The sequence below is a fragment of the Phoenix dactylifera genome, chromosome 5 (assembly GCF_051530095.1).
Source record: "Phoenix dactylifera cultivar Ajwa chromosome 5, Ajwa_hap1_PhDact_Kaust_v1.1, whole genome shotgun sequence".
Lineage (NCBI taxonomy): Eukaryota > Viridiplantae > Streptophyta > Magnoliopsida > Arecales > Arecaceae > Phoenix > Phoenix dactylifera.
Window position 1 is genome coordinate 18,193,115 of NC_143194.1, and position 27,913 is coordinate 18,221,027.

The following is a 27,913-nucleotide window of genomic DNA, read 5'->3' on the forward strand; positions in this document are numbered from 1 at the left end:
AATTATAGCGACAAACTTCTCTCTGTTATTTTAGTTTGGAGCAAAAGGCAGGAACTACCAAAACAAGAACTAGTTCTGAATTGATCTTGGCACCTAGAACAGAGATAATAGTTGTGCATTTGTTGCCTAGAACAGAGAGCTCGTGTTCATTTATTGTGGGCCAAGGGGAGAAAAAAAAAACCAGTCCTTGACTCTCTTTAATTGAGTAGGCTTAGATTTCTCCTAATGGTCGACCCGAACAACTCGGACCAGATCTATGATCAGGATTAGACCAAGACTTGGATCGAGATTCTCTCTCTAAATCTCTCTCTCTCTCTAAGCCAGACCTAGAGATCTTAATTCGCCCTGGCTTTTTTTTTTGCTCAGATCCAAATTGACCCCGAGGTAGAAGCCCTGCACCGCCTCAATAATCAGGAGATAGACCGGCCCATTACTTCAACTCCAGCTAGATTTAACCATTTTTGATCTTCACCATTGAATCCTCCTTGCTCGGACCGACCTAGGCAATCAGGCACAATGACCTGACCGAACTAATTTAGGGGCATGAGACCGTAATATTTAATTTTGACCTATGGAATGATGTTAAAGTTAATAATATTTTAATGATATTGAATAGATGCACTTGACCTATTGGACTAAAGTGGGATTAAAAGTAAAAAAGGTAAGTAACGTAATGCTTCAAAGTGTATTTTTCAAGTTTTTTTATAAAATAATAATTAGTTGATTAAATTCTAATATTTGTTTTATATTTAGTAAAATAGGCGAGGCATATTAATAATCATTTTAAAATTATGTTATATGTTATGATATTCGAAAAATATGACTACGTAAATTATGAAAAATTTATTTTGTATGCATGTGTTCTCAATATTGCTATGATCTAGCTCCGTCAATGGGGATTATTCGTTGGCCCATCGATTTATAATCTGTGATAAATTAGTTTCAACACCACACCACTGGGATTAAAATAGTGGTATTTGGACACTGTTGCCATCGGTGGTTAATAATAATAATTTTTGGCATTTTGTACGACCTATGCTACTAGGTTATGTGGTCATAGCCTATTAATATTGAGATTCTAGTATTAGTTTTATAAAAAGAATAATTAATTTCAAAACAAAAATATGTTTATTCATGATTTATTGCCCAGACAATATTTTATATTTTAATTAAATATTTGGCATGCTTTGACCCCACTCTGGGGTATTATGTTGCTTACTTGGCTGGTATAGCTCATTACTATATTTCTCTATTTTTCAGATCCAGATGCATAGATGCATGATCGCTTGGGACTTGGAGAGTGCGCTTGGTTTCTTAAAGATTCTTTCACTTATTAGCATTTTAGTTAGACTAGTTAGAATATTTAATTTATGTTAACACATGTTACATTGAAACTATTGTCAGAATAAATTAAATAAATTATTGATTAAATAAATTTGTTATTGCTTTGATGTGATCTATAGCGTTGCATGCTTGTATGGTCCGCCATACAGGCATGCGGCGTCTGTCGCGCTCCGAGTTCAGGGCGTGGTAGGGCTAACAACCGAAGCTTTCGGGTGTGTCATCCAAGAAGAAGGGGGAAAGAAAGAGGTTGGGAAGGGAGTAGATGTCACGCCTCAAACTCAACACCCAGGTCTAACCACGTAAGATGGATGCATACTCCCTAGGGTAGGGCCCTAAAAAATATGCTAGATTTGAAAATTTATTACAACCTTATTACTCATAATAAAAATGATCTCAATTCATAACGAATCAACAAAACTGATCCAATTACAAAATTTAATTATCCAACCAGTATCAGTGATACTCTATCTATTCATCCCTTTCTCATGTGATCTCAACCCTATCCAAGTATTAAACCACTTGCAACCTGTAACTCTGAAAAAAAGGAAGGGTTGTAAGCTTTACATCCCAGTAAGAATCTGGAACCGCTACACCATAAATAATAAAAAAATAATCCATTAGCAATACCAGATAAAGTAAATATCATATCAATACTCAGAAAGCTCATATAAAAAATATGCACATTATCATTTTATCATAAAGATAAAATATACGTATATATATACGTATATATATATACGTATATATATACATACATATATATATATACGTATATATATACATACATATATATATATACGTATATATATACATACATATATATATATATACGTATATATATACATACATATATATATATACGTATATATATACATACATATATATATATACGTATATATATACATACATATATATATACGTATATATATACATACATATATATATATACGTATATATATACATACATATATATATATATACGTATATATATACATACATATATATATATACGTATATATATACATACATATATATATACGTATATATATACATACATATATATATATACGTATATATATACATACATATATATATATACGTATATATATACATACATATATATACGTATATATATACATACATATATATACGTATATATATACATACATATATATATATATACGTATATATATACATACATATATATATACACGTATATATATACATACATATATATATACACGTATATATATACATACATATATATATACGTATATATATACATATATATATATATCTATATCTATATATATATATATATATATACACATATATATAACAATGTATCTAATTGTCCAATAACAATTTCTTATGGTATTTCATCCATTTCTCATTAACTTGATTTTTATGTTTCTTTAATAACTCAAGCTAAGATTGACAAAATTCCATGCATAAGTCCGTGGAGGCTATCCTCATGCATCGTCCTCTTAAAAATCTTACACTCGAGGTGTATTGGTACGAATCAATGTGGAATTAGGGTAGCACATGGGCTACAATGTGTACTAGTAGGAGCCATTGTGAAACTAGGGTAGCAAGGGGCTGCAAATCTACTATAGGGGGCAACACAGATTAGGGGCTCCAAAAGTCAAATTGGCATAGTCTAATACACTTCCTCCTCTTCGGAACTCTGCTTCCTCTAAATTTCTTAAATCTTTAAGCTTTCTAAATATTAAAAAATTGAAGAAGAAAAAGATCCTAAGCTAAAGCAAGAGAGTTGAAAGGGCTTATAAAAGGGAAGCAACCCCAAAAGAGCTAAGAGGGGATCAAAATGGGAGAAGGCACGGATCCAGTTTTCTCCTCCAGGAGCGCATTTATTGATGGAGAATGGATGATCAATGGCTAAATTTCAATATGTTTAAATTAAAAAGGGTTGAAATGATGCCAAGTAGCATCCGATCATTGGCTTAAGAAGATAGCCATAATCAAGAGTTGGTTTGATGACTTGAATACTTTGTCCTAGATGTATTAGCTAGGAACGCTTTTTTTCCTTTGAATTTGGGGAAGGAAAGGCTTTTAGACTTCAAAAACTATCACATTTAATTGATATTCTCGCCCTCTTTTCATCTTTTGATGACTTTCAGGTAGATTTTTAAAAATTGGATTGATCTTAATTAGTTGGGTGGACATGTCTAAAAATTACGAAATTTAATTAGGATACCTAGGGTACAAGGGAGGGCATGGTTTAATTCTCAGCATAACCTAGGCTCATTTGACCAAGTTTCAAAAACTATCAAATTTAGGCTCAAAAGTTAACCTAGTCGGGTCTAATTGGCTTGCATGCATGGAATTTAGTCAAATTGTGTACGGAGAAGTCTACTTTGGATTAGCAAATCACTAATCAAGATAGAGAGAACACAGAATTGATTGGTAATTTGGAAAGTCTGGCAAAACGAGGTGAACGTGGGTTAACCCTTTCAAGTTAATTTGATGAAATTAGTTTACTTGGATTAGCCCTTTCCAAACTAAATGACTCAATGCATCCAATCAGCAACATTGGGAGACCTCACCTCCTGGGTCAACGTGTAGAGTTTGCAGTCACAGTCAAAGTTCTGACCCTACCTTATCCCTACAAGGACTATGATGGAAGTCCAAGGCTCCACCCTATTATCAAGGCTGTTAAAACCCCTGCTCCATAGCTCCGTGGAACCCAAACCCTTCTTCAACTTGTGTATGCAGTACTTTCTTGGTTTGCTAGTATCGTTAGTCTATTATTTGTTTATTTTTTGGTTTTCTTTTATAAGTTATTGTTATAATACTTGGGACTTGCTAGTGATACTGGCTATTGGATCCGTGCCCAAACGCACCTTATTGAAAGTGGCCTTGGGAAGCTTCAGTTCTGTAGTTTGGGTTCTTATTCTTTGTTATTTCTTTTATTACAAATTAGATACAGCTTTAGAGGCACCCAGTTAATTGATATGCAGAGACTCCGCTTTCCCTCGAGTAGGCTTAAGATCAGTATACTTGAAAAATTTTGATGTTGGGTGCTTTCTTTCTTTTTAACTTTTCTATTTGGGATGCTCCTTGGTTCTAAGGTTGCTCATGATCGGTAAGTCCTCCAACCCCCCTAGCACCCCACAAACAGTAAGTCTAAAGTGTAAAATATGAGTCCACAAGCCTGTCACCATCTGGTGTTTCCATAATCTTTTCGACCTCAGTTTTTTTAGCCTTTTTTGATTCTATGACCTAGGTCAGAGTCTATTTTTCAGAAAGAGTGATTTCTTCTCATTTAAGCTATTTTGGGATGACAAAATTATTTTTGGAATTAGCCATAAAAACCTAGAAGTCCCTTAGGAGTGACTCTCCTTGCTCTAGGGCTAATTGTTGTCATGGTCTCGTAATAGACTCTATAGGTCACAACAACATTTTCTCTTCCTGGTTTCATCCAATAATCTGATGTTTGCAAGTTTAAGGTCATGCAGTCTAAGATGTTAGGGTCAGTCAGAGAAACTAAAAAATCAGAAAAAGTATTGAAGGATATTGGCTTGTCCCTCAAACTAGCTTCTATTAATCTTATTAGTTAGCAAAAAATTTTAAATTTCTACAATCCCTTAGGCATTCAAGAACAACAGTGTTAAAACCTTTTCTGCTTAAAGGTCATACAGCCACCTGAACAAGTCCTATATATATGTAGTTATATTTTGCCTTAGATTGGACATCTTTTAGATCCTTTTATCCCAAAAGCTGAATAGTCTTCTAGGTTGTATCAATAGACAAAGTTTTTTCTATTGTCTTTATATAATAATTTGCTCTAGGTAAAATGGTTCCTTGGTGGTAAATTTTTTTATTTGGGATTTTCCAGTTTGCAATACTCTGCTTTAGCTGTCAAAACATATAGATGAGGAATTTTTTTATAGACATAATCTTAAAAAAACATGGGTTTTTCTTGGCTATCAAGCCTAGTGTTACTTTTAGTGAGGGCTCTAATAAATCTAGCCACGATTTGAATCCAGTTCTGATTCTTTGAGAACAATGGCTTGTCAATAGTTTATTAGCTCAACAAAGGCCCTAAAATACGCCCTCTCAGCTCAAACGGGTATAACTAACATCCACTACTGAGGGCCTTGGACTTGTCTTGAAGTATCTCAACTTCCTCTTTATCAATAGCAAATACCATTATGAACATTGGAGGAACATTTTTTGATGAAGAAGCTTTATTATTATTATTTTGAGATTGCTTAATTTGCTTAAATTAAAGTATTTTTTTGCTATTTGGGATCTTGTGTACTACCTTACCTATCTTTTCCCTGCTTTCCAGAATAATAGTTTCTATCCATTCTCTTTATTTTCCTATCAATTTTAGAGATATATTTGTAAATTATTTTTGCCCTATAATCTAATCCAGATATTCAATTTTAGTATTTTCAATAAGACCTTTGAAAAAAATTTAAAAGGGCTAGCTTGTATTCTTCCCTCTGTAGTTTCATAGGGTGGATGTACAGATTAATACTACTTGTAAGTACTACTTTCAAGCCTTTCTAAATATTCATTTTTATACTAGAAGAAGAAGATTTTTCTTTCTTCTGTCCTCATTTGGCTATACCATATTTCTCTAATGAAGTCTTGTTTTTCTTTGTCATGGTTCTTAAAAAAATCATATATATACATACATACATACATACATATACAAACATACATACACACTCATGCATGGATACCCATAAACACAGGCGCACATATGCGTATAGATAGATATGGTAATATATATGGGAGAAGTCTCATTCTCATTCCCATTCCAAGGAGGAATAAAAATATCCCAATCCTTCAAAATATAATCCCGGCTCTCCTTTTAATATTTAAATTCCATTCCGACAAATTTACTTAAAAAATTAATTTTTTAACAATATCCTTCTATTTTATTAATTTTTCAAAAATTTAAATAAAAACTTTCTATTTCCGATCCAGTCATGAACCAAACATGTCTTTAATGTGAACAAAATTAGCAAGTCTTCATCTTCTCTCCTCATAATGAAGAAAAGCACGAATCCACAGAATATTTTGCAGTTGTGGATGGCTACTATCAAGAGATGGACGATCATTAAATAAGGCAGTTCATGAGAGTATGCCATGTCAAATATAGCCATGTTGTTTGATGATCATCCATTTTCTTATGGTGGCTATCTATGAATGTACAACATTCTGTAGTGCATGGGCCGCACCGTTGAGGATCATGGTTGACCGAAGAATCTGCTCAGTGGTCGGTCTTTTTATGCGAGACAGCTGATGCTGAAATTAGTACATTTTGGATTGGTCATGGTGGGATGGGGTGGAATCAAAGAGGGTCCAAAACACATTCAAGAGGGAACAAAAATCATATAGGGCAGGCACTAAAGAAAAAAAAATGGAGTGAGCTTCTTATTTTGCCATATTTCCTCTAGTGTTCATCTTAAAGAAGAAACCTAAAAGTCATAAATTTCTTTTACTAATTGAGTTGTCAGTCCCGTAATTATATAAAAAATCGTGGTATATACTACATGGGCAAGTAATACACACCAAGTAAATAAGTTATGCAACAAATCAATATATACATTTAGATAAATCAATACATAGTTTGTATAACATAATGTTCATCAGTACACAATACACGATCAGATAATACACAATAAGTAAATTAACCATCTAGCAACCAAATACATACCTCAAAGCAAACTTGTACACAATTTCTAGAAAATCATATTCACCAGTACACACTACATGGCTGATAATACACACTTGTCGACTTTCTGATATATACTGTAAGCTTATTTGATAGACATCTAGTAGTGATTCAGTACATATCTCTAGATAAATCGATACATAATCTTCAGAATATATTTTTTACCAATACACACTACATGGTCAGGTGATATATATCAAGTAAATTAATCATCTCGCAGCCAATACACACCTTTAGGTAAATTGATACATAGTTTTCAGAATATAGTGCTGATCAGTATCGATACACAGTTTCATAGTTTTGTCTAACAGAAGAAATTATATACATATCATTCGGTAGATTTTATAAACTCTTAAGTGCAAAGATACTAAAAAAGAGAGAGAAATTTGTAGGAGAAAAAAGAGACTTGGAAGGAGAAGGAAGATTTCACGGATGGAATAGACAGCTCGATAAAGAAGAAGATAGATTGGAAAGGCTGGATAAGGAAAAAAAAAGGATATGGATGGTCTCTCCCCGTAGGCAATCTCTCTTGGCGTATGTTTTTTTTTTCTTCTAAGTTTCAAGGCTGATGGACACTTTTAGTAGGAGGAGTCCGATTTTTGGGCTTTTTCTTTGAGATGGATGTCAAAGAAATCTATGGTGAAGCAAAAAATTCCATATATATGATATTCTATGATGCTCACTCTATATGATTTTTGGTCTTCAAAAGGCTTTGGGAGGCAATTGGGTGGACGGATGGGATCGGGGAGCTTCGGACAAGGCGAAGGGGGGGTTCTCGGGACGATGAAGTTAAAAAAAGGAAGAGTTTTATGATTAAAAGATAAGGAAAAAAAAAAAGTAACGGGCTGCCAATCGATTATCTATTATTTTACTTTAATACCCCCGGCAAAGCAAGTCCCACGTTCCATTTTATTTTTTTTTAAAATAATTAAAAAATATAAGAATCAAAGACTCCTATCTTCTTGATAGAACAGTTATAATAATATTCGTGTTCTCTGAAAGCACTCAATTACATAAATACCACCTCGCGCGCTGCATCAGATGGATGAGTTCGGGTTGTATCTTCCGCACAAATGAAATAATTAATCTTCTTTTACAATGTAGACCGTTGGATCTCTCCTCGAACGACTCGTCATTCATCCTCTGCACATATCGCGAAGCGACATTTCGCAATCTAACGTTGGATTCTCGGGAAGGAAGGTGAATCCTTCTTTCGCATGAAGGATACAATCCGTATCCTGCGTGGAGATCCCTTCTAATCAGTCTAACAACGAGTGACGGCGTGACGTGCCCCACCACCACCACCACCACCACCCCGTCGCCCTGACACCATCGCGTCCTCGCTCCCCCTAGAATCCCAACCCCAACCCAAAACCAAAACCCTCTCCTCCCCCACTCAACCGCCCCACCCCTCCAGCTTGCAAACCCTAATCCTTCATTCACCGGAAACCCTAGTGCGGTTGGTATGGAGCAGGAGCAGCAGCAGGAGGTGGTGGCGATCCTTGGGGCGGCGGACCCGGCCCCGTTCGAGGCCCTGGTGTCCCAGCTGATGTCCTCCGCCAACGAGCAGCGATCGCAGGCGGAGGCCCTCTTCAACCTAAGCCGCGCCCGCCACCCGGACGCCCTCGCCCTCAAGCTCGCTCACCTCCTCCACTCCTCCTCCCGCGTCGAGATCCGCGCCATGTCCGCCATCCTCCTCCGCAAGGTCCTTACCCGCGGCTCCTCCTCGTCCGACGCCGCCACCTCGCCCTCCTCCTACCTCTGGCCCCGCCTCTCCCCGGTGACGCAATCCTCCCTCAAGTCCCTCCTCCTCTCCTCCGTCCAGCGCGAAGACTCCAAGTCCATCGCCAAGAAGCTCTGCGACACCGTCTCCGAGCTCGCTTCCAGCCTCCTCCCCGACGATGCCTGGCCGGAACTCCTCCCCTTCATGTTCCAGGCCGTCACCTCCACCGACTTCCCCCGCCTCCAGGAGTCCTCCCTCCTCATCTTCTCCCAGCTCGCCCAATACATCGGCGACGCCCTCCTTCCCCATCTCTCCACCCTCCATGGGGTCTTCCTCTCCTCCCTCTCCCACCACTCTTCCCCCGATGTCCGCATCGCCGCCCTCAGCGCCACCATCAACTTCATCCAGTGCCTCCCCTCCGCCTCTGATCGTGACCGCTTCCAGGACCTCCTCCCCGCCATGATGCGCACCCTCACCGAGGCCCTCAATTCTGGCCAGGAGGCCACTGCTCAGGAAGCCCTCGAGCTCCTCATCGAGCTTGCCAGCACGGAGCCCCGCTTCCTTCGTCGGCAGCTCCCTGATGTTGTCGGTGCCATGCTTCAGATTGCTGAGGCCAACCGCCTCGAGGATGGCACTCGTCACCTCGCTGTCGAGTTCATCGTCACACTCGCTGAGGCCCGTGAGCGTGCCCCTGGCATGATGCGCCGCCTCCCCCAGTACATCGGCCGCCTCTTTGCTATCCTCATGAAGATGCTGCTTGACATCCAGGATGAGCCCGCCTGGCACAGTGCCGAGACCGAGGATGAAGATGCCGGGGAGACCAGCAACTACAGTGTCGGCCAGGAGTGCCTGGACCGGATCTCCATTGCCCTCGGGGGGAACACTATCGTCCCTGTCGTGTCTGAGCTGCTTCCGGCTTACTTGGCTGCACCTGAGTGGCAGAAGCACCACGCTGCCCTAATCATGCTTGCCCAGATTGCAGAGGGATGTTCGAAGGTACCAAAATTCTACTTTTCCATCTTTTGATTAGCTGTCTCCTTTCTTAGCTCTTGATTAGTTGTCTTCTCATTGTTTTTGCTAATGAAATTTCAAAAGAATTCATTAAAAATAAATTAGATGCATAAAATGTCATGCTAAGTTAATGTTTGATATTCCAATGTATGCTTATTGCAGAATACAAGGTTTAATTAATTTCGTTATTGTAGTCTTGTGTCCTAGATTTGCTTGATGGGTTGCATGCAATTTTTCCTTGATTTGAATATTTGCTGAAAGTAAATCTGGTTTTCTTATGCAGGTCATGATCAAAAACCTTGAACAAGTGATAAATGTGGTCCTGAACTTGTTCCAAGATCCCCATCCTAGAGTACGCTGGGCAGCGATAAATGCTGTTGGGCAGCTGTCAACTGATTTGGGTCCTGATTTGCAAATCCAGCATCACCATCTTGTGTTGCCTGCACTGGCATCTGCTATGGATGATTTCCAGAATCCTCGTGTACAGGCAAGAAATTCCAGCTTTGCAGTAGTGGTTTATGCAGCTTGCCTTTTACATAGGACAATGCTATGAGTCTATAACGGTGAATGTGATGGCAAATTACCATTGCAAACCCTATGCATTTCACGATTCTTCACATTTGAAAAGAAATGTCCTGACATGTTAGAAGGTGCTTGCAAGATGCCATAGATGTGCTACTTCACATTTAAGTGAGGAAAGTTGGGAGGATTACTGACAATGATTTGGCATACACTAGTTATAGATATGACCAATCTGAACTCCTAATGAATTAGAATAGTTTATGCTTATCGAACATCCTTTTACATGGATATATACATAGACATAGGAAATTATTACATATTTATATGAAGGATATCTATGGCATTGTTTGAACATATATCCATGGATGTCAGTGCCATAATGATAAGCTCATTGTCAAGACCTTGTTAAATTGGTTTGAAAAGGAAAACTTGATATTGTTTGGTATTTGCTTTCTTGGATAACATTTGTTATACCCAAGTAAAGGCAGGTTTTGGTTGGAAGGTAGCTGATAACAGTGGTTTGTTGTAGAAAATCATGGGTTCTTATGTAGCAAGGAAAGAAAATTAGATCATGTGATGGTATCATAGGCAAAGTTGTTATTACAAAGATTGAAGGCCTTGGTGGAAGTGAAAAAAGCGTGTTAGGATAAGATAGATGATAATCAAGCAAGTACTAGAAATGCCATTTATTTGTTATTCCAAGCTGGTGTTGATATTGAAGATTAGGTCTTGTTAGTAGGGGATGAGAGTAGTTCATGGCACAAGGATGTGGCAATTGTTATGTAAGGTGGTTATGATGTGTAAGATGGTGATGATGGTGGAGATGACAAGGATAGGAGGAAGAGATTAATGATAAGCATGAGAAACAATAGGTTTTGCTTCTTGCTATTTTGGGGCATAAAATTCTGTCTTACAAAGGGTTTCTAGTTTTCTACTTTGGGGCATAACTCTTTTTTGAGGCCAAAAGCTAAAGGAATCTATTTTTTTATTTTCTAGGTTCAGTAGGATATTCTTGCAACTGCACACTCCTAATGCATTAGTGATAAATATAACAAAACTACCTTAAGATCATGATTTTATGCCATTTTATCAATAAAATGAAAGAAATCTGATAGCTTCTATTCTAGAGTATGTTTCAGTCCAGGATACAGAATATACATGTCTAAGCTAAAAGTTTGGACTTTGAATATTCATGAAGTTTTACAGGTATTTATATGTATTATGAAAGTTTTTTGGAGTAGGAGATGGATCTAGCTTTGTAATATTTAAAATAACGTTTATTCTAGTTGCTTCTTGAGCATATGTCATGCAAATGAATGTTTGTGATTTTAAATCCTGGACTGTTGATCAAATGAAGAAAGCGATTGAGTTATGGTTTATTGGTTTATAGCGATTGAGTTATGGTTTATTGGTTTAATTCTGGATATACTAATTATGAATCAGCTATAAATAAGAATAAATTAAAAATATATCTGAAAATTGTAAACCTTTTTTTGGCATTTTTTAACAATCAGCACTCTTTATAATCATCAAACATTACAGTAATGCATTAGCCATGATATCATAGTATCGTTTTGTTTCATTATTTTATCATCGTATGTAATTTAAGTTATCGTCAAGTAGTTATTAACAAAAAAATGTTGAATTTTAGAAACTCATTATGATAGAGAAATCATACTAATTTAAGGATTCTTATTTATTGCTTGTAGAAGAATAGGAGAAAATTAAAGTCTTTACTAAGTTTGTACATAATAGTTACATGAAGTTTGTCCTTAAAAACCTTGATTTTGTTCCTATTTTCTCACATGGATCAATTCCTAATTTAAAATCATAGTATTTTGGCTCGGGCACTGCTTTCAAGTAAATAGAATGAAAATGAGGGAGAAAATGGCTACTCCCTAGGTTTTATCTGATATTATGGTTAGGAACTAGAAAAAAATCTATGTTAGGGTATTCGGTTACAACGTGAACTTTAATCTTGCCTTCCATTGACTCCTTAATGTGAAAGTATGTGGTGGTGCATTGAATACCTTCATCGTTACTCGACTCTTTAGTTGAACATGTGATACAAACCTTTAAGATATTCTGGCAAGTTCTGACCCTATATATAGAGACCGATTCTTAAGTAGATGACCATAATACATGATTGACAACTTTTCTCCTTTTTTTAATGCCTATTTGAGTTTTTTTTTTTTGAAGTCTCTCGACTTTTTTTTTTGTTAACAAAATCAATGAAAAGCATTTTGTTGAAGTTATATTTATGACAGCCCTTCTTTTGTCTATATTACTTCTAATTTTCAATAAAATCTGCACTAACTTAAACGTGAAACCTCAAAATTTCTGAGATTGTATGTCTGGCTAAAGAAATTTAAATGGAACTCTTAGTTTTTCTCGAAAGAAATGATATTCAGAATTTTGACCAGGTTTAGAACTTTGAAACTTAAAATAGAGTATGAAATAATGAATTTCAATTATATTAAGTTCTATAATCTCTATATTTATAAGTATGTCAATGCGTAATATTTATCTATAGTTTCGACTCATCAAAATTCAATTATGTTTGTTACATAATCACATTTCAATTATTAACTCTAACAGTTGCTTTAGATGTATGTCTTTAATTTCAAGTTACGTGTTTTTTTGTGATAAGCATGCATATCAGTATATCATTTACTTCATTGTGCACAAAAAAAAGGCATGACTGAAGCATTACAATTGTTACGCCCACCTTATTTCTTGCAAAAGCACAGCATTAAGGTAAGAAAACATGATAAAAAGACAAAAACTAGATTTTAGAAGCCAAAGAAAAGGCTACCAAGGGTGTAATAGCGATACCTTTCATACCCATTTATACTTTTTGTTGGCTTGATCCTTGACACAGCACAAATCATGTTATAAAAATTAAACAGGAAATTAAATTAAATAAACATAGTACCAAATGGCCATACCAGCAGATCGAGGCACATCCACAGATGCTTTCCTTAAAGAAGATTGCACCCTCTTGAGGTGCATGGGCTGCTGGAGGTCTTCTTCCAAGATACAACAATCTCACTCCCTCGAATGAAGCACTCTGGTGAGGTAAGTCGATCTAGATGGTGTGTTTAGCGGTTGCCTCAAGAAACAGATTATTGATAGTATTTAGAAAAATAGGAAAGACCATTCAGGTTGGGAAGCCCTTTTTCTGTTATTCTCTTGAAGGGGAGAGTTGAGATAAATGTAGGCCCCGACCTTAAAGTTCCAATATCCACTCCCCATTGAATCAAGAGGTTGGTACAAGCATGTTAGGTGAAGTTAAAAATATCTCAATGGGAGAAAAGACCAATAATAGTCAATATGATAAAATAAAAAAAGAAAAGAATTTTAAAACAACCAAAACTTGTTTTATAAGAAACGTATAAAGTATAAAATATAAAACAAATATTTAACAATCACCCTCCAATTTTAAAATTTTGGTAAAATAAAAAATAGGGCAACATTGTATATTATGTTTTTGATGATAGGTGTCTTACCGGAGTTGAACTTGCATCTAGGATTGACAAGCTTTAAAATTGGAGGGTGATTGTTAAAACAGGTTCTAAGTGACTTTTGTCTTGAACTTGGAACCTTGGAGTGCACGCTTTGTCAACTCAAGCACATGATATGAGGATACAAGGTCTGGATAATTCAATTTTGTGCTTTAGCAGTCATGTGCATGTATCTTGATCTTTACATGCACTCTGGGGTTTTGCCTTGACTCCCATAGGCTGCAACTTCATAGCAACACTTTCATAGGTGAGCTTTCAGGGATGTCCAGCAAAAAGTTATAGGCCTAGCATTCATTCAGAGCTTAAGGTCTTCCTTTATTTGTTGAGTCGAGCAATAACATTATAGGGATGGGCATCTGAAGTGAAACTCCAACTTAGTACCAATCACTCTGATAGCTTGTTTTACCCATTGAAATTGGGATTGCAGTCAATAGGTTGGGTTGGTACTATTGGTGACTAAATGTGGGCTTTGATTCCATCCCTCTTTATGAATCTTGGGTTAGCCTTTTGCGCTAACCTTGAGTAAGAGGATCTACGTGGTTTTTAATAGATTTATATAATTCAAAGCAACAATACCATTTTCCCTGAGAATCTTAACACAGTCATTCCTCAATTCCACAAGCCTGTTACTCTTTTTATTATGTTTATCACTGTTAACTTTTGCTATATTTGCTTGGCTGTAAAAAGTGGACTGATAGCCAATTAAAAATTAATGGATATTTTGAGATTTTTTCAATAAGTTGGAAATATAGTGACCATTTGTCAAATTAGATATCTCGATTCTCTATCTATGAAGTTTGTTCAATGAGATGAAGCTGATTAATCTAACATAATAAAACAGTTAATGGAATTGACAAGGAATTCTACTGGACTTTTCCCTAGGGCAAGGGCAAATAGATGAAGGAGCACAATCTAGACTACAAAATTAGGGTTCCATGCTTGTGCAAGTAAACTATATAGTTCTTTCTTTTACCATATCAGACCTAACCGCCTCATCCTGACTTAATGTAGCTTAAGCACAACATGAAATGTGGACATGAATAGTGATTTCAAAAATCTTTGAGTTTTTCTCAGACTTGAGGAATAAAATATGCTTGCCAGACCATTGAAAGCATATGGATATCTTCAAACATTAGGGTGAGAGCACTGGTCTTAGGGAACTTTTCCTTAATATACTAGTCCTAGCACCACACATCCTTCTAGAACCTTATCTAATCACTGCCAGCAACAATATTGTTGACCTCAATAAGGAAAACCTCCACTATAGTAAAGATATCTTTACTAATTACGGCGACCTTTTCATTATTGATTTCCTCCTCTTTTACCTTTTGCTACACTATCACCTTAATAATGCCTTTATGTGAACTATATTTGTTAAGTCTCAAATGCTGTTTACTCAACAAGCTAATATAATTTAATTAATTTGATCCATGAAGCTGAAAACCTCACTAGTTTCTTTATATGCTTTATTTGAATTTGTTGATATCAAATTTGAGGATAATTGACAAATATATGCCCTAAGTATATGAAAAATAAGATAAGGAGCAAGCCCGAGTTGGAGAATGTGAAAAGGAGAATGAAGGGAAGGAAAACAAGGAGTTGATTTCTTATAAATACCTCATTTAGTGATAAATTTTCAATTACAAACTCAAAGCTCCTTAGAGCCCTTATAGATTCTAAAACACTATGTCAAACATGATGGTATTGATTTGAAATTTTCTTAAACCAGTCATATAACAGTAAGTTAAGACATTTAATACTAAAAATTCTAGTTCATAAACTCTACATTCCTAATACAAAAAATTACAACTTTAATAACTAAAAATCAAAGTCTTCAATTAAGACTTCAGCTTCCTAATATTAATTCTGTTAATTATATTTCTAAAGTTCTAGAAAAATGATAAAGAATTTTCTCTAAATTCTTAGTTTGCATTGTTACTAATTTTTTATGACAAAGTATTGCAATTTTTTCATGCTTCAACTTTGCTTCGTAACTTCATTCATTCAACTGTCATTACCAGTTGAGCTTATAAATTACTTTGACATAATTGTTTACTAATTATTAGAAGCGACGATGTGGTTCTTGCAAATCCTGATATTTTCTTATTGTGTTACTTAATCTACGTACATAATATGATCTGCATTCGTGTTTGTTTTCATGGAAATCTGAGTATATCTATCTGGGAGGAAGCAACTGACCAAATCTTACTTGGAATGTTACCTTTTCTTTACGTTTTGGTACTTGGCCGTACTCATTCCTTTAATGAAAAAGTTTTGAGTAGTTTCTAAAGAACTTTGATATTGGATTGCCTTTTTCCTGTTGAGTGTAAATTTTAAAGAATCATTTGTGAAAATGATGTAGTATGTAGTCATTTTGCTCTAATCTTTATTTTCTCCTCATTGAACCTAATATCCCTTCTGTTTATCTCTCTCTTAAAGAGCCACTAACCAATTCCCATTTTTTTAACTTCATTCGCAAGTTGACTCTTAATGGGGCTCTTTGGAAACAGAATAAAATTGAGTAGTATGTAAATGGTGAATTAAAAATTAACTATTTCATGACTTGGAATGCAAATTAAGCAATCAATGAGCTAAGTGCTCGACCTTTTTGTTTTTTTTTTGTTTTTTTTTTTCGGGGTAGGGGGTGGGGGGTGGGGGTGTGGGGGCTCTGGGAGTGCCAAAAGCGAGCTCACATCTCAAAAGCTTAGTTAGGAAATGCAACTTCTGAAAATCGAGTGGGAGCTGAAAATGGGATGCAGTGGACTGTTTTCACTTTTACATTTTTATGGGGTAAATTGTCCATATGACCTTTCTGACTTTTTCTGGTGCATAAGTCGTACTTTAAGAAGATAATTTTGCTGTTCTCGTTCACAGTTCCATTCGTACTATTGATTTTGTTATCATGCACACTTACTAGTACCTTCAGTTCTGGGGATTATTTATTTATTTATTATTTTTAATCTGAAACTTTCGTATGTGCTTGCCTTGAAATCAGATACTTAATCTGTAATTTGTCAAGTCTTCTTGCTTATATAGGCTTTTAGGTCATATTCTCTTTACTTTTCAAGTTGTCTCTCAGTAGGAAGTGCCTGATCTATATTTTGATTGATGTTTCAGGCCCACGCTGCTTCTGCAATCCTGAATTTCAGCGAAAACTGTACTCCAGAAATTTTGACACCTTACTTGGATGGAATTGTGAGCAAATTGCTTGTGCTGCTACAGGTTTGTCATCATTATTATCTTTGCTATTGCAACATCTTATGCTGCATGGTTTCTTATTGAGAATGAGACTACCAAGGGTTTGTGAAATGTGGGACATGTTATATTCAGAATGGGAAGCAGATGGTGCAAGAAGGAGCTTTGACAGCTTTGGCATCAGTGGCAGATTCATCACAGGTATTTGTTGAAGGCATTGTTAGGCTGATAAAATTATATTTGCTTTGATTGGATATTTTTTTTTGACATCATATTATCTATGCAGGAATACTTCCAAAAGTACTATGATGCTGTTATGCCATACCTGAAAGCTATTTTGACGAATGCTACTGACAAGTCAACTAGAATGCTCCGTGCCAAATCCATGGAGTGCATTAGTTTGGTTGGAATGGCTGTAGGCAAGGATAAGTTCAGGGATGATGCTAAACAGGTCAGATTTTTAAAATGTTACTTACTTTTGATGCCTTTACGCTTCTTTTTTTAAGGCACTGTGAATCGATTCCTAATGTAATATGCTGCAAATGTCCATTCTGTTAGTTATAGTCATTTATGGTGTGGATTGATTTTTTTATGTGCCCTATTTTATAAATATTCTTGAATATAAATCCAGGTGAAGCTTATTTTTTATCTAGTTAAGTGATTTAATTACTAATACACACATATAAAGTCCTCACCTTGAGACAGCACATTGTTGAAATATAAATGCTTGTAAGCCATTAGGGGAATCTATTCATGACTGACCTTTCACAAAGCATGGCAAAACTTGAACTTTGTAATGGACTGGCGCATTCATGATTGACAGGCTTAAACTGCAGAACATTTTCTGTTAACAGAGTTCTTGGAACATAATAGGTGCCTCAGAAATAAATGTGGTTTCGCTATGTCAGAAGTCATCTTCATTTGACCTTGCATACATTCCTCCCAAGTCTGGAGAAATCTTGCAGGATTGCTTAGTTACAGCATGGCTCAAAATGTTATGTCAATTTATCTAATTGTTTTCATGCCAGTTTATGTAAAGTGGGAGGTTCTTTTGGATACGGGGAAGTAGATCTTTCAGGAAAAATTGAAATAGAGAAGCATTTAGAAAATGTTGTGCGAGTGTGAAAATTCTGCACTTCATGTAGATATTTTATTTTTTTTCCTCTATTTGGTGAAGCCATTATTTAGTTACTCATAGCAGCACCTTTTCATAGAGGAATGACATCTGTTCTAGTTTTGGCTCAAAAATGTTTGTGACCTTCATTGGACAATACCCTGATACGTAACGTCGGCCCTACAAAGGGAGAGACAGAGTTGGTTTACACAAAGATTTGTAGGAACATCTTGTATTCCAAAACTGACACAAATAGCCTAGCAAACAGCAACTTGCCATTATCGCGCTTCTTTTTTTACTGTTTTACATATATAACTTTACTCATAGATTTGCCATCCATTGTCACTCTTCTTATTTATTCTTTCCCGGGTTTCTTTAGATGCGGTATTAAAACTCTCAGTGGTTGCAGCTGGATGTATCTGGCTGATGATTTCAGTAATTGTCAATGACAATCTCATGCCTCTAGCTGAATATTTAATGCTAGGTAATGGAAGTGCTGATGACATTGCAAGGATCTCAGTTGGAGACGGATGATCCTATAACAAGCTACATGCTGCAGGTATGTTTTAGTTCTCTGAGCTTATTATGTGGTGTTCTTGATGTCTGCTCTTCTCCTTCCCTAAGTTCCTATTTTATGTCATAGGCATGGGCGAGACTTTGTAAATGCCTAGGCCAGGATTTTCTTCCATACATGAATGTGGTCATGCCCCCATTGCTTCAATCTGCTCAGCTCAAACCAGATGTTACAATTACTTCTGCAGATTCAGATGATGATATTGATGAATCCGATGATGACAGGTTTATTATCAGTTTGACGTCTTAAATATTTGCACTGGTAGATACTCTGTGGAAGTATAGTTATGCAGTCATTTTCTCATTTTTTATAAGCTGTTTAACATGAGAAGCATGTTGTAATTTGTATGTAATTGATGATTTTCTCAATTTTTTTATTCTAGAATTCTAGTAGTTATTGTTTCTTTGGGCTTTTGTTTGTGTCCTACTTGGCAAAGTTATGATATAATTTTAGCTCATACCTCTTTCCAATTATGAATCTGCTTTTGGACCTGCCACAACATTTAATACTCCAAACAATGTTGTCCCTCTTGTTTTTTGGTATTAAGGGAAATAGTTTGCATAATTGAACTATACAAGTTTTCCTCGCTGATTTCCTTTCTGATGCTTGGGCATTTCCATGTTACTCTGTCTCAACCTAATCATGCTTAGAAATGAATGTGACTTGTCTCTATAGGTTATGGGTACTGATATGTAAGGCTTTATAAAAGTATTCTTTTGATTTATTATGAATCAACCGACTTGATCATGGTACATATAAAACTTAAAACTGTGTTGGAGTCAAATTTCTTTGAACTCAATTAATTTGATCATGTTACACTAATAAGTCTTAACATGTAAATTTAACAAACCTGTTAGTCTTTTTAACTTCTACAAAGTAAAGAACAAGAAATTTTGGAGATTATGAAGTTAAAAGCAAGGGGCAAACCAAGGTTCGCCGTCTCGGTATCGGACCCCATATTGGCGCTACACTAGCATAGTATCGGTACGGTATAGTATGGAATTTTTTGGTGTACTGAGTATCGGTAGGCCATCCGTACAGGATACCGATACTAAAGCGGTATGGTTCGGTATACTCTGTACCGCCCGATTTGGTATACCCTATACCGCCCGATTTGGGCCGGTATGGCCCTTGGGACAAACTTTTGTATTTCTAGAAATTTCTTTTCATACCTATCTCTCTTTTTCCTAAATTTTTTTAAAAATAGGTGGTTCAATTGGCAGGTAGGATGTATCTTGAATACCTGGATATGATGTTTGTTTGACTAGACATGACATGTCTGGGTTTTTGGAAACTAGATGTTGTGTAGAATGACTTTTTATTCTTCATCCATCTAGTTCATGATTGACTCAGTTCTTCTCATCTTCCACATTTTTATTTTTCAAAGAAACCAGGACAACATCTTAGGATCCACGATTTGATTAATGACTTAATCTAATCTAGCCTTGTTATAATTTCTAACTAGATCCCAATAATGGCAACATTATTGGTGTCATACTTCTATTTTGTTCATTTGGAAATTTAGTATAAATTTCAAGTTTTTCTGCATATTTTGAAAGTGTTTTAGTTGTTTACATTCACGATGTACGCCTTAAGGTGTTAAACTGTTAATTTATAGAAATAGTGTGAAAATCTGCTAATATAAATTAAGTGGCTGATTTAAAGAATGAGTGACTTCCAGCAAGTCTCTTGCCTTTTCAACTGCCAATACAATAGACTTGGTTCATCACCTGGCTCTCTTGATTATTTGCCAATTCTGGGGCTTGCGTAAACATTAACCTCAAGTTGATATTTCTTGCTCGACATAGATGAACTGACTGCGCATGGTGGAGAGGTTGTCCAATGATATTGTGTTTGTAGAAATATATAGGTAAAAGTAATGGTGAATGCTAAACTGGTATTCCGGATAAAATCTTTGAAGAAACTACATGCTGCCCTAAAAACGATTTTTCGCCCCTCGTGCAGGTATCCGGCGATATCGTCCCAAGGTACAATTAACCTAGCCCAACCTGTATCAAGAGAGAAGAAATAAAGTAGAAACACAGGAGAATGGTATTTCTTGCAAAGGCTCTTCTTCCTAACTTTTTTGTTCTGCCTTGAGAGCTTGGACCTGATGCCTTTATATGGTGCTTGGTCTAGGCAACCTCCCAGACAAGCCCATTAAGGCCTGTCAACAGGTAGTAACCGGCTGGTCCATTAAGGCCTACTACCAGTTTAGCACCCCATTGATGAACTTCTGAAAAAAATGTTTTGCATGTAGGATTTAATAAAGCTTATATTAAGGAAAATTTTTAGGATGAATTTAATAAAGAATGCATTAGGGATGGATGTGGCATGTTCAGAATGAATGTTAAAGGAGTCTTAGGCTGACAGAAAAATGGGATAAAGTTGCAGCTTATGAGGTCTATTGTTTTTCTTAGGTTCTTTATATGTTCTTATTGTTGTAGTTTGTGTGTGCTGGACTTAGTAAAGCTTTCTTGATCAGGGATTAAATTTGAAGGAAATAATTTTAAGGATACATTTAATAAGGCTTGCATTAAAATGGATGTGGCATGTCAAAATGAATGTAAAAAAAATCATGGGCAGGAAAATGAAATAAAGGTGCAGCTTATGATGTCTATTTCCACGGCATTCTCTTTTCATCATGTAGCAAAACAATAATGATTTTTTTTTTCATGTTTTTCAAGGATTACTATTCCTAGCTTTCAGTTTCTATCGTTACTCCATTGTTTAGATTCATGAGTTGTAGTGGACAAACAAAAAGAAAAGCTTAGTGGAGGAGACATTCATTGAAGGCTGATAGCTTAATAACTTGACCTAAATTTGACCAAATCTTAGGGTTAAGTCTAAAAGGAGGGGCTGGTTGGCTACTGGGTCATGTTTGTGGATCCTAGAATTGAATTCAGAGTTCATTGGATCTGCTTTCAGATGTAGGTGAAGTGGAATCTGAAAACCTGAAACACCGACCAACTTTGAGATTTTACATTGGTCATATGTTGGCATGGACAATAATCGGATTTGATCTGATCGGCTCTGGTTTCAGTTTTTTCTTGTATGGATTTCCTTCTTCCTCCAAGTATTTGATCGCTCTTATGAGCACCTTACCATCTAGGTTTTCTAAAGGGTGTCTCATAGATTTGTACTGCAAACCCATGTTAGTCTAATGGCTTATATATATATATATATATCCACTTAAATTGTTATGGGTCTAACTTGTATCTTGTCAAAGAGCTAGCCAATCATGCAGTAAGTGAAGTCCAGCAGTGTCCTGAATCTTCATGACTAAAGATTATGAAGCATGTCCAAAATATTCTGATTATTTGGAAAGGTATAGGTTTATTGGGCTTAGCATATGGGACAAATAGTAGGCACCAAGGTCCGCCGAACTGGTATTGGGACCCGTACCGGTCGGCGGCCAGTACCAGTTCAGTACTGTATCGAGGCCGGTTCGGGTAGGGCGTCGGTTCCGTACTGGCACGTCCATTTTTTTGGGAGGGAGTTTTCAAGAATATTTAATTGGTAATCACTCTTTTTGAATTTTTTTCAATGATTTTAAGTCTAATTTGATTTTTTTTGATGTTTTTATAATCTCAGTTCAATCTAAATGATGCATCTTATTGTTTTAAAATGATACAAATGATAAAATGATTAGTGAGATATTGCATGCTACAAGGAACAACATAAAATATCCTCAAATCATGTAGTGACGTGAAAATTATAAAATAATACAATCAATTACATACATTTAAAGTACAATATACATACCAATATCTAAATCTGGGTCAAATGGTGATGGCTCTCGTAGATATCCGGATTATTAGCATAGTCAGGAAGCACATCAACTCGCCTCTCTAATTTGCAATTTTCGAGCTATTTTTTCAAGCTCCAAAAAAAATTGAGGGAATGAGATAGGGGAGAGGAAGAACACCTGATTTAGGCTTGGATCTTCCTTCTGAGCTGCCAAATCGGTGATTTTTTTGATTATTTGGGAAGGGGAAACGGTGAAGAGAGCCGCTGCAAATTATCTGCTGTTGGGAATGCCTTCTGGGGCCTACCGGTTCCGGCTGGCTCGGTAGAGGTTCCGGCCGGTATGAGGCCAGAGCCGAATTCATAACGGGAACCAACCCGGTTTTGCATCGGGTCGGCTCGGCACTGTCCGAATCGGACGGTTCGGCCTGGTTTAGCAGACATTGGTAGGCACTATGCCCAAGACAGTCCAACAACATATCGAGTAACCACTGATGCAGTGTGTGGTATAGATCTAACCGTCACATGAAGTTAGATCCTGCTTTGGATTTCAGGAATGTAGTTTGAGTTTGGCCTGGGACAATGGCTGATCGGACTTGTACCCAACCTATTGTTGTGGCTAGTTATGGGATAAGTCCAAGAGAACTCTTACAAAAGTTATTAAACATGTTCTCTCTCTCACCCTCTCTCTCCCCCCTCCCTCCATCCCTCCCTCACTCCACCCCTCTCTTTCCAAGTAAAGATGGTAAGGAGTGAAAAAGGAAGAAAATGGAGAAGGCAGAAAGGAGTGAATAATCCCGATCTGTTGTTGAGCTCGGAATAAATCACCAGCCACTTGAGTTATTAATTTTAAAGAGAACATATACTTTTATTTGGTAAATTGCAGTTGCAACAGAGACTAATTGATGAGAAGAAAATCTCAAAAATTAATTGTAATCAGTGTTAAGCACAAACCATGCACCAGACAAACTGAAATGATTGTTTCTTGATTTCATGTTGCTTGAAATAATTTAATTAAAACTTGAGATCAATCATAGTGGAAGAAAGACCAACACTATGATGCTATCGTGTCTCTGCATTTTACACATTGTAGAGTTGAGTTTTTGCCTAAATTATAGGTCTGACAAAGCTTTACCCTCCCTCTCACTGGGGACTTTGATTTATGCAACTATGGATGTGCTATAGAGGCAAAAAGTTACACAACCTTTTCAACTCATTGGACTCTAATGTCCTATTTTTTGGGATCAATTTTTTGTTTGTTAATTTACAAAGCCCAGTCTGTATGAAGCTCCTTAGCATGGAACGGACCTGGGGGATAACCTATATGTGACCTAGCTTCTATAGCGTGCAAGTTGCAATGACTTAAAATTTAATTAAGTCAGAATGTATGCAAAAGAACAATTGACTAATGGAAATATGCAAGAAAGGCTTAGTTTAACAAGTCCTGTATGTCAAGGATTGCCACAGTTAGATGCGAACCGATGCTTCAAGATCCTCGTCTTCACCTATGGAATCTGCTGCTGCAGGGAAGATCTTAAAAAGCAGGGCCTATAGTAGTCTTAATTCCTCTTAAGTGAGTTTAAAGAGCTAAGAGATAAGAGGCTGGAAACCTACTATAGGCTTCAATTATAATTTAACCTACATGGATTTGAAAAATAATTTAAAGCTGCAGGTTCTGGTTTTCAATATGGGAAGGAAATAGGTCATACATATGTGGAGTTTAGAGGCTAGGGTTAAAAAGAAAAATGGATGATCTCAGTTTGCAAGGCTTAAAGGTACAATGTCCACTTGCTAAATAGTGAGTCGACTAGATTGGAGTAACCAGTTATTTGTTCTGATGTCAATGAAGGGTGATTTGGGTTGAGAACTACAGAAGAGTTCCTTTTCTTTTCTGCTGATCAAAAGACAGCAGAGATCGAGGTTTATAAGAGACGAATATTGGGTTAAAAAGGGAAAATTTGGAGGACTCAGAGGACTGGCTGATTCTGCAATGGCAGCAAATCTGATCAGACATATGAGGCCTGGGTTTAGGCTGGCTGAACCTAAGGTGTCTGGCGGCTGTCCTCAAGGTCAATGAATTGGTCTATCATAGATCAGTGTGAGTGATGAGGACTGTAAGTCGTTGAGGATTTAAAGTGCTGTGATTGGTTTAGGATAATAAAGAGAACTGTCCAGAGCAGCAGAAGTACAGGTAAGCAGAAATAAAAGAAAAAATGTGAAGGGGAAAAATAAAGGAATTTTGTGGTTCTGTAGAGGCATTGCATCTCAAACAATATCTCATATGTGGGAATCGGAAGATGAAAAGCTCAACAATTTATTTTTCATTTGATGTATACCATATGCCCAAAAAAGGGGTTTGGACTTCATCAGATGAAGCAAATTTTCATTTGTTGAAAACTTCTCACTGTAATGGTTGTTTACAAATAGACCCCTAATTATTACATAAGAATCCTTTGCCCCAAATAAACTCGACATAAAGGGGCTCAAACTGAAATAGAATAAAATATCTCTTCTAGTGACAGACTAATGACTTGAATGATTTAATGCTTTTTCCGTGTCAAGACATTTGCCATTGTCATTTTATGGTCGGTCTCCTTATGGAAAATTTAAAACCAAAATTAAACTCGTGCTCCATAACATAGAATTTTAATTCCTTTAACTAGTGGTTAATTTTGTATTGCCCTATAAAATCTGGAATGTTCCAGGCATAATTTTTAAGCCATGTTATGGGCTCTTGGTGCTTGACTGTTGGAGCTTAGAAACAACACATGTGCCAGATTAATGTTTCCATCATCTTTGAGATATTCCCAGTAAAACTTTTTAAGTATTAAAAAATTGCACCTTACATCTTCCAGATATGAAAAAGATAAAGAAGTTGAAGGGGCTGGTTCTACTTTGTTAATATATCCCTCTTGATAGCAATGTTAAAAGAAAATGTGACTTTCCACAAGCTTAATAGCATCCCTCTTGTGAGGCAATATGATCATTTTTGTCTTCAACTCCATGTGAAAATTTTGATGCCAATCTTAGATATATGTTCCACATGCAGTCTACTTGGCCTCCCATCAGTTACATGAACTAGAGAATGAAAAAAATGTTTCAACTGAGAAAACAAAATTGGTGAATATCAATTACAATGTAAAATGGGATATTTGCTTTGCTTAAACTGAGGGTGCGTTTTGGTGCAATGGTAAGTTTGCTCCATTGTGATCTGGAGGTCACAGGTTTGAAACAACTTAAACTAAGAGGACATTTGCCTTGCTTAAACTAAGGGTGAGCTTTGGCACAACGGTAAGATTACTCTCTATACACGGAGGTAAGGTTGCGTACATTTGACATTCCCTAGATGTACCAATGGTGGGAGGCTTGTACACTGGACTGCCTCTTTTTTTTCACTCGGCTTAAATTGGTTTGAGATGATTCCAAGAAAAAAAGTTTCCTCCAAAGCTTTGAATATTGAGGAACAACCCTCCAAATAAGTACAAATATCAAAATCAAGGAGGAATATAGAAATTAGGGGGAATTGGCTTGTTTTCATGTTATGTTTACACAAATTTATGTGTATATGCATATGTTTGTATGTTTACATGTGCATGTATATCTACAAATTGATTGATATTACTGAAAATTCATTAATATTATAATGTGATAGGTGAAACATTGATTGACTTAAAAACCCACTAATAGCAAACATCTACAAACTGGATGCAGCATTGAAACAATCACTCTTGGGGATAAAAGGATTGGTATTAGGACTAGCGTCTTGGAGGAGAAAGCTACAGCGTGCAACATGCTTTGTTGTTATGCTGATGAGCTCAAGGAGGGGTTCTTCCCGTGGATTGATCAGGTTGGTAATGATCTATAATCCAATGCTTATTCATTTTTTATTTATTTGCTCAAACAAATATTGGTAACTGAATGAGATTTAACTTAGTGCAGGTTGCTCCTACTTTGGTACCACTGCTGAAATTTTATTTCCATGAAGAAGTTAGGAAGGCTGCAGTTTCAGGTATTACTCCTAAATCTTTCTTTTATAGTTATTTCTCTGAGGACATCTGAAATTCTGTGCAATTCCTGTGCCGGTCTCAGCCATGCCAGAGTTACTACGGTCAGCCAATTTAGCAGTAGAGAAGGGGCAAGCTCAAGGCCGTGATGAATCGTATGTTAAACAGTTATCTGACTATATAATTCCAGCTCTGGTTGAAGCTTTGCATAAGGCAATCCTAAAACACATTATCGAGCTTTTTTTTTTAATTTATTTTTGCTTTCTGTATCACCTGAATTTTTGTTTTTTAAGCATGAGATTTTATACTTGGAGCAAAATCTGTTTGTAGGAACCTGAGACAGAGATTTGTGCAAGCATGCTGGATTCATTGAATGAATGCACACAGGTTTGTCTTTTCGATATGGTTAGACTAGTTGCAGTAATTGAAGCTTCATTTTTCCTTTTTACGAATTATGTCACCAAGGTTCTTGCTTGCTTTTGAGCATATGGTACTATTGTCAATGCTTTGAAGAACGATCTTGGTTGTCTAGATGGCCACTTACAGAAGAGGGGGCTGGGGAAGGGGGGCACTTATTTAGGTGTACATGTAGTAAGATATGCAGCCAAGCAATGGGAATAACCAACGTGGCGAAATTCAGCAGTACATACACAAAATATAGAAGTGGGTGCTCCAAAATAGGTCCCATGGCAGCATCTGACACTATTGGATATGGATAGGGTTCCAATGCAGCTGTAACACTTATTTGATATCGGAAATAAGTGTTAATGAAAAGAAAACACCAGATGCATTATTGGTATAGGAAAACCGAGAGAAAGAAGAATTTTATTAAGAGAACTCATCCTATCAAGATTAGGGGGGAGAGTGGACATTAAATATCGTAGAGAGAGCAGAAACTATCACTCGCTGACAGGAACTGTGGAAAACAAACAAAAACCATGACAAACAAACACTCAAATATTCGAAGGTATGTTTTGCATACACTCGATAGAGCAGACAGGGAGATAACGAGTAGAATTGATACGGGACAGATTTTAGACAGAATACAGAAGTGTTTTGGATGCCTATCCTTTATAGTCGTGAGGGAAGATCACCAAGATCAAGGATACCATTTTCTTGCTAGGATCAAAAACAACAATGCAAGAAAAAGCAACGCCCCTAAGATCCTTAGAAAGGCATTCCCAAAATTCGATGGGGTACAAATAAAAGTCACCTTTCACAAAGCTTGGTCAACCATCTGTGAGTATGTTATTAAAGAGGACAAAGAACCCCTAGCATGGGGGGAAGATTCAATTGAAGGAATCAATGAAGTTGTTTGGACTATATATATATATATGCATATATATTTCTCCATATTCATGCATACTCGCACACATAAATATGTGTATATGCATTTTTGTATGTACACATGCATGTTATCTATATACGTATTATTTATGTGC

General features: G+C 36.5%; 1 protein-coding gene across 1 annotated transcript in view; it reads left to right on the forward strand.

Annotated features, from left to right (window-relative positions):
- Positions 1-8,301: 8,301 nt before the first annotated feature.
- The window catches only part of LOC103716983 (uncharacterized), a 28,850-nt gene continuing 9,238 nt past the window's right edge, over positions 8,302-27,913 (forward strand). The window contains exons 1-11 of the mRNA XM_008805206.6: positions 8,302-9,776; positions 10,075-10,278; positions 16,955-17,059; positions 17,168-17,233; positions 17,319-17,483; positions 18,631-18,705; positions 18,790-18,944; positions 26,179-26,314; positions 26,407-26,476; positions 26,557-26,684; positions 26,802-26,858. Coding sequence (XP_008803428.3) covers positions 8,523-9,776; positions 10,075-10,278; positions 16,955-17,059; positions 17,168-17,233; positions 17,319-17,483; positions 18,631-18,705; positions 18,790-18,944; positions 26,179-26,314; positions 26,407-26,476; positions 26,557-26,684; positions 26,802-26,858 — 2,415 coding nt within the window. The 5' untranslated portion in view covers positions 8,302-8,522. The remainder of the gene's footprint in view (positions 9,777-10,074; positions 10,279-16,954; positions 17,060-17,167; positions 17,234-17,318; positions 17,484-18,630; positions 18,706-18,789; positions 18,945-26,178; positions 26,315-26,406; positions 26,477-26,556; positions 26,685-26,801; positions 26,859-27,913) is intronic.